Source organism: Palaemon carinicauda, unplaced genomic scaffold (genome assembly GCF_036898095.1).
Source record: "Palaemon carinicauda isolate YSFRI2023 unplaced genomic scaffold, ASM3689809v2 scaffold3686, whole genome shotgun sequence".
NCBI lineage: Eukaryota > Metazoa > Arthropoda > Malacostraca > Decapoda > Palaemonidae > Palaemon > Palaemon carinicauda.
Window position 1 is genome coordinate 12,501 of NW_027171368.1, and position 6,782 is coordinate 19,282.

A 6,782-nucleotide genomic window follows, 5' to 3' on the forward strand; every position below is an offset into this window, starting at 1 on the left:
TCGGACTTTACATAATTTTATATAATTTTTAGAAATATCTGAAACATGACAATTGGTAGAATGAAAATCTGGATCCTCTGGAAAAGGCTGTAACTCAGGAATCAAATTTAGTGAAGTCAACTCATATCCTCTGATAAGCTGTTCAGGTGTTATAGGCTCTGGTACATAATCAATGTAGTCATCTCTTAAAGCCTCTTTAAAGGCTATCGGTCGTCTGTTAACGAGATGTACGATATTACACACGAGAAATTCGAAATCATATAATGAAAGTACATTGTTTTTTATAGCTCCAAAGATTAATCGTTTTACCATCTTAACGCATACTTCGACCAAAGAACCTAGCTGGCTGTAACCCTTAAAATATTGCTGAAAGGATAAAGGTTTCACATAGTTTTCTTCAAAATACAATCTTGTCTGAGAGTCATTGATGAATGAGCTTATAATATTAGCACCTGCTACCAACTGCGTTCCTAAATCACTGATACACAACTGGGGTATGCCATATTCAAAACAATGTAATTGGAAACCTCTAAGAAAATCCGATACATTCAAACTTCTGCAGACTTTTAGATTAATGGCCCTTGACCAAGTACAAGTTATGCACAATAACCATATTTTCTGTGTCGCCTTTTCATTTTTCACGTTGAAAGGTCCTAAATAGTCAACAAAAACATTTGCAAAGGGAACTCTAGGAGGATCTGATCGGAAGTCTCTATAAGAATTTTGATTTAATTTTATGGTACGATTATTAAATCTTCGACAATGAATGCATTGCTTGAGAGCTTTTTTGACAACTGAAAAATGTTTAGGAATATAGTAATACCTTCTAAGCTCAGTTAACACAGAATAACAACCTGAATGTAATAATTTTACATGTGCGTCCCAAATAATCAACTTGGTTAAATGACTGTCTGGATGTAATAGCACTGGAAATTTGACGTTAATATTATAATTCCACTTCTTGAACTTACTTTTCACTCTTAAAATACCCTGTTCATCCATAAATAAATTTAACTGTGTTATGATCGGAGGAATCTCTTTCTTAGAATTCATACCAGTTTGAAAATAAGAATATACCTCAGGGAAATACTTACATTGTTCAACGTGTAACAAATGACTCAGAGAGGAGGCAAAATAGTTAGTAACTGGAGAAAAAGAAATTCCTGCCTTTAATTTCCACTTGTGTAAGGCCAAAAATACTCTACGATGAACTAGTAGAAGTCTCCTTAAACAAGAATAACTTTCCAAATCAACAAGGTGGTTTAAATTTTCGGTAGCACCAATTAAAGGAGACGAATGAATCTCCGTGGCAACCTCAAATGCTGGGATAGTAATGGACAATTCAGGGACTTCTGTCAAGCTAAGATCTGGCCCTGTGAAAATACATGACTTATGGAGCTGATTATACGATACACATCTAGTAATTAAATCTGCAGGGTTATTCTTACCAGAAATGAAATTAAACTTGACAGGATAAATTTCACACAATCTCTGTATATTATTAATTCTGTTCAAAACAAAGGGAGAATGTTTATTTAATTTGTCTAGCTTCAAAGACGCAGAATTTAACCAATGTAACGTACAAAGAGAATCTGTATAGGCCATAATATTCTCAATTTCTATGGGTTTTATGCAAGACGGGCCAGATAAATCTTTGTAAATATCCAGAGCACACTCAACACTTAAGTGGACGGCATTTAGTTCAAGAGCAGGTATCGATTTATTCTTTAACTGTTTATTAACCACTCTGTTCTTGGCATGAATAAAACTTAGATGGCCTGTATCAATATGCTGCAAATAAATAACACAACCGTAAATATCTCTACTTGCATCTGAAAATACCAAAATGTTATATTTACCATCCCTAGGACCTACAGATCGTTGAACTCTTATAGGAGGAGCTCTATTTAACTGTTTGCAAATGTTGCTCCATTCTCGCTGCAAATCTGTAGCCAAGACTGTATCCCAGCTTAAAGTTTTCTGGCACTGTAGCTTATGCATAAATAATCTGCAGCGATTAAACAAGGGCATATTAAAGCCAAAAATATCAAACTGAGAGGCAATAGTTTGTAAAATAGACCTCTTAGTTTTGGCATTTGAATCAAGGCATATAGGGTTAGTAAAAATTTCATCAGAAATCCTGTCCCATGTTAGTCCAAACAATTTACTGGTGCTAGGGGTAACTACTTCGGTCTCTCCATCTATTTCCGTCTGTAAGGCTATATCATTAGTAACAACCTGCTGAATATAAAACCTATAAGGGTTAAAAATACGAGGAAGCTGTTGGTACGACCATTTCAACTCCTTAGTATTAACAGTAATAGCCCCATTATCCATGTAGATAAGCGAATAAATGGACCTTTTCAAGTCCGATATGCGAGGATCCTCAGAGTGCTGCAAAATCAAAATGTAATAAAGAGCCATCATTAGTAAAAAAGGACTGCATCGAAGACCAAAAGGTAATCTCAAATTCTTGAAAGCTACTAATGAAAAATCACCTTTGCCGACATTCTTGAACCAAAAAAAATAAAAGTTTAGCCTGGTCATTTTCGGTCAAAGTCAACATATTGAAAGCTTTCTTAAGATCAAAAATAAGTAATTTCCTGTCAAATCTCAGATTCAAAAATGACGAAGATAGCTTTTGGTTTAATGCAGGTCCAGAATACATACACTGATTATGAGACAAAGAACTACCATCTACCGAGTCTTTAAGATTCGATAAAAAGACCACCCTACACTTTGAGGTGTCTTTGTCGGGTTTAAATATTGGCATATGAGGCAGAAAGGAATATTGAGGATTCTCAGCTTTAAAAACATCAAGATCAGGGATGGGTTCAATAATTCCTGCATTAATCTGTTCCCTTATGGTCTGATCAACGAGTTGTAGGAGACCATCTCGCTGTTTAAGTTTTCTAAAATTAGACTTTAGTATTAATTTAGACAGTCTTTCATTTTTAGACAACAAATGGGAGACTTTGCCATTCCATAATAAAGGAACCATAATTCGTCCATCAGACTCCCTCTGATTTATGGTTTTAATTGAAAAATCGACCAACTGATTATTAAGCTCGACACTTTCATCATTATACACATTTTGATCATAATTCAAAAAATGACCGCATTTAGACTCCAAAATTTGTTCAGTGGCCTGCTGCAATTGTCTTTCCATTAGTTTACCTTTGTCATTGATAACTGAAAATGAACAGTTTACTTCAAAACCGTTGTCCTGGTCCCCATCAGACAGAAAATCTATTCTCGTGTTTAATAACAACGAGCTACTACAAACATGCACCGTAGAAACCAAACGAACATTACCGTCAGGTACAGAATTCAAAACACCTGGGTTTACATTTAGGCAGGTTATGTTTTTCAACATCAAATCGACATTACCCTGCAATAAAATGCCAGCATGAGAATCTATGTATACCGAAGGATCAACGTCACCAAAAATTACGTCGGTACCTGCTAAACAATGTAAAAAGTCTGTACCTAACAAGAGGTTAACATTATCAATAGTACGAGTGTGTTTATTTAACAACTTATCAGCAAACGTCATACCCTGGTTTTGAAATTTTTCAATTACTTTACCAAGCAAAGGCAATTTTAAAGCAATACTAATATCAGGTACAACTAAGGCAAAAATTATAAAGGACGAACTACCTATTTTCACAGGTACTTCTACAATTTTAGTAAAATATTCTTTATTCCCATTAAATCCACTCACCGTAAGTTTAACATTCGAATTGATAGTTTTAAGGTTTTTCTCTTCAGCTAACCTATTAGTGATGAAGGTGCTTTGTGAGCCACTGTCCCTTAGACCTCTGTAAATGTCGCTGCCAATACTGAAAGAAAACGTTGGTAACACCGAGTTTCCATACGAGTGCAATAAAACGGCAACACCGCTGTTAACTTTTTGTGGAGTTTCAAAATTTACTTTATCAGATTGTTTAGATCTGCTGCCTTTGGAGGGCTCTGACTCGCAAAGATAACTCATATGCCAACCACGGCAATTAAAACAACGTTTTCTAAATCTGAAATGACAGTTGCTAGATTCATGACTAAACTGACCACACTTAACACAACCATGTTTAGATTTTAAAATTTGCACCTTATCGGTAGGGGAAGGGAACTTTAAACATTCATAAATAAAATGAGAATTATTAGCGTTACCAACTTTAAGACACAAAGAACAGCTGGGTGAAGACCTGGAATCTGAATCACTCGTTAATGCCTCTACAGCTAAATTTACCGTTTTCTCTTTTCGAGAAAAGTCCTGTACATTCTGCGAGATTTTACTTTTTGTACCTTTGGCGACCTTTTTGTCATGCTCGTATCTTTCACATGCTGTAAAAAAGTTTGTCTTAATATCATTCAGGGAAGGGTGAGTCTTGCCTGTAATCTGAATTAAATGGCGCTGGAAACTATCATTCAGCCCATACCAAGCAAAATACCTAATAAACTCATCAACACTAATATTCAATGTCTCCACTGATTCACATACCGATCTGAGTTCGGAAATAAAGAGAAAGGGGTCTTCCCAATCTTTCAAATGTAAAGTAGTAATTTTCTTAATGGCTGAATTCTTCCGAATATCGGTTGATGCAAATGCTGAAATGAGCAATTCTTTGGCATCAGCGTAATGCTGCTTATCCGCTTCCAAGGAACCTAACAAAACCTTTCCTCTACCCTCAACTTGTTGTTTAAGCAATAAAAGCAAATCCCTATCGGATAGTTAAAAGGTTTAGTAGTTCCCTCAAATTCTGTGATGAACTTCAAAAAATCTTCACCTTCTACACTACGAAACTTGGGAAGAGGTGCTACAGGTTGTTTAAGTAAACTTCTGGCTACATCGGTAACATTACTAGAGCCAAGGATACTCGTAGAAATATCTAGGAGAGGTAAACAGGTTTCAATCTTATCTATGTAATCCTGACATAATAATAATTCAATCTCTAAATCTTGACTATCAGAATCCCCAGGAAATTTCTTATCCAAAATCTCAGTGTCCAAGTCAGTTAACTTATTCTTATAATTTACCAGAATACCTTTGATAGATAATTTTTCTTCCTGGCTAAGAGTATTGAATGTGGAGGACCTGTTAAAATATTCAGTCACCTTTTTACGGATGACTTTCCTTTGCCCAATAAGCACAGATAAACCAGACATTGTTAAATTATACAAGAAATAATGATCCTAGAAAGGAAAAAATATCAATGTAATAATCCTAGAAGGGAAAAAATATCAATGTAATAATCCTAGAAGGGAAAAAATATTAATGTAATAATCATAGAAGGGAAAAAAATATTAATGTAATAAATCTGAAAGGAAATAAATTTCAGTTCACCCAATGGATCCCGACAACTTTCACCAACTAATGGGATTCTGCCATAACAAAAATCCAACTTCCTTCGTTGTTGCCCCACGTTGGGCGCCATAAGCTGAAAAACTATGAAGTCACCTTATAAGGTACTTAAAATACGGAAGGGAAGTCTATTCATACACTTTTGAAATATTTAAATTTATTATTTATTGCAAATGTGTCAAGTGCATGACACAGGGCTCTTCCTCTTCAATAATCAGCTTCTCCTCCATACCTGGATGGGAAATACAGAAATTGTACGTTAGTGGTAAAGCCTAAGAATTAACTTAAATTATATACGTAAGAATAATATGGCAAGAAGCACTTATACATAGGAATATGCAAACCGTTACCTTACTGTAAGTAGGTCAAGACAAGAAAAACCAAGTATGACAACCATATCAAGGCTGGATAATCCTATCCTGAAATAATATAATATCCGTGTAAGTTTGCATTAAAGGAGACTCTTACAATTTTATGTTGATTTATCCAGAAAATAACAAATAGTAGCTTACCACTATGTACACTAAACCCACGAACAACCTTCAGTAGAGTTGCGAAACCACTGTAAGGACAAGATAAATCCTCTATAACTATTAAACATTCGTGAATATCCGTACTCTACCGATGGCAGGTAGGAAGGACTTTAATAGGCAGCAACAAAGGCTCAAAAGATTGCTACGATTACCATTCAGTATTTGCCCCAAAAATACTTGGTACTCACCGTAGTCCATCCGAGCAAGAAGAGATTGAAGTCAATGCTTAGGAGAACGTGACTTTTCTCCACAAATCCTCCACTAAGGCGAGTAGAGGTCGAGACGATGACGAGCAAATCAGTCGTAGGAAGCAGAGTACATCCAGGTGGCCACCAATTACGCCGTCCAAATTATGGAACCAAGGGAATAATTCACAAATGCCTCTTGAGGGACCCTTGATTCTTAATAAAATTATCAGAGCCTCGTCCAAGACATCCTCCAGGAGGACTGGCTCACACAGACAATGGGAGACGGGCTCAATGGCATGTGGTGGGTCCTACCAAGGACCGTCCGGACTGACCAGACTGGCAGAACTGCCTCGACTGCTGAGACTGCTTGGACTGCTAGTACTGCTGGTACTGACCTCTCACGCATTCACCGGTCTCGAAGTTTCCTCGTAAACAACAAAAAAGGAGGAGTCAACAATTTGCCAATCATAACTATGGCAGCAGGAAGGACTGTAAGCTGTACCAAGTATATTTTTCTTATTTTGGTAATACTGAAATCCCATATTTACGAATCCTTCCTGCCGCTGTAGGCAAGTACATTAAAAATTTATTCATTCTGTATAATTATTATTAATAATATTATTAAAATTATTATTATTATTATTATTATTATTATTATTATTATTATTAAAATTATTATTATTATTATTATTATTATTA

General features: G+C 35.6%; 1 protein-coding gene across 1 annotated transcript in view; it reads right to left on the bottom strand.

Annotated features, from left to right (window-relative positions):
• LOC137636722 (uncharacterized) overlaps positions 1–5,314 on the bottom strand; it is a 7,053-nt gene extending 1,739 nt beyond the window's left edge. Inside the window, exon 1 of the mRNA XM_068369100.1 lies at positions 1–5,314. This exon is cut by the window's left edge and continues 1,118 nt beyond it. Coding sequence (XP_068225201.1) covers positions 1–2,547 — 2,547 coding nt within the window. The 5' untranslated portion in view covers positions 2,548–5,314.
• Between the last annotated feature and the right edge of the window lie 1,468 nt (positions 5,315–6,782).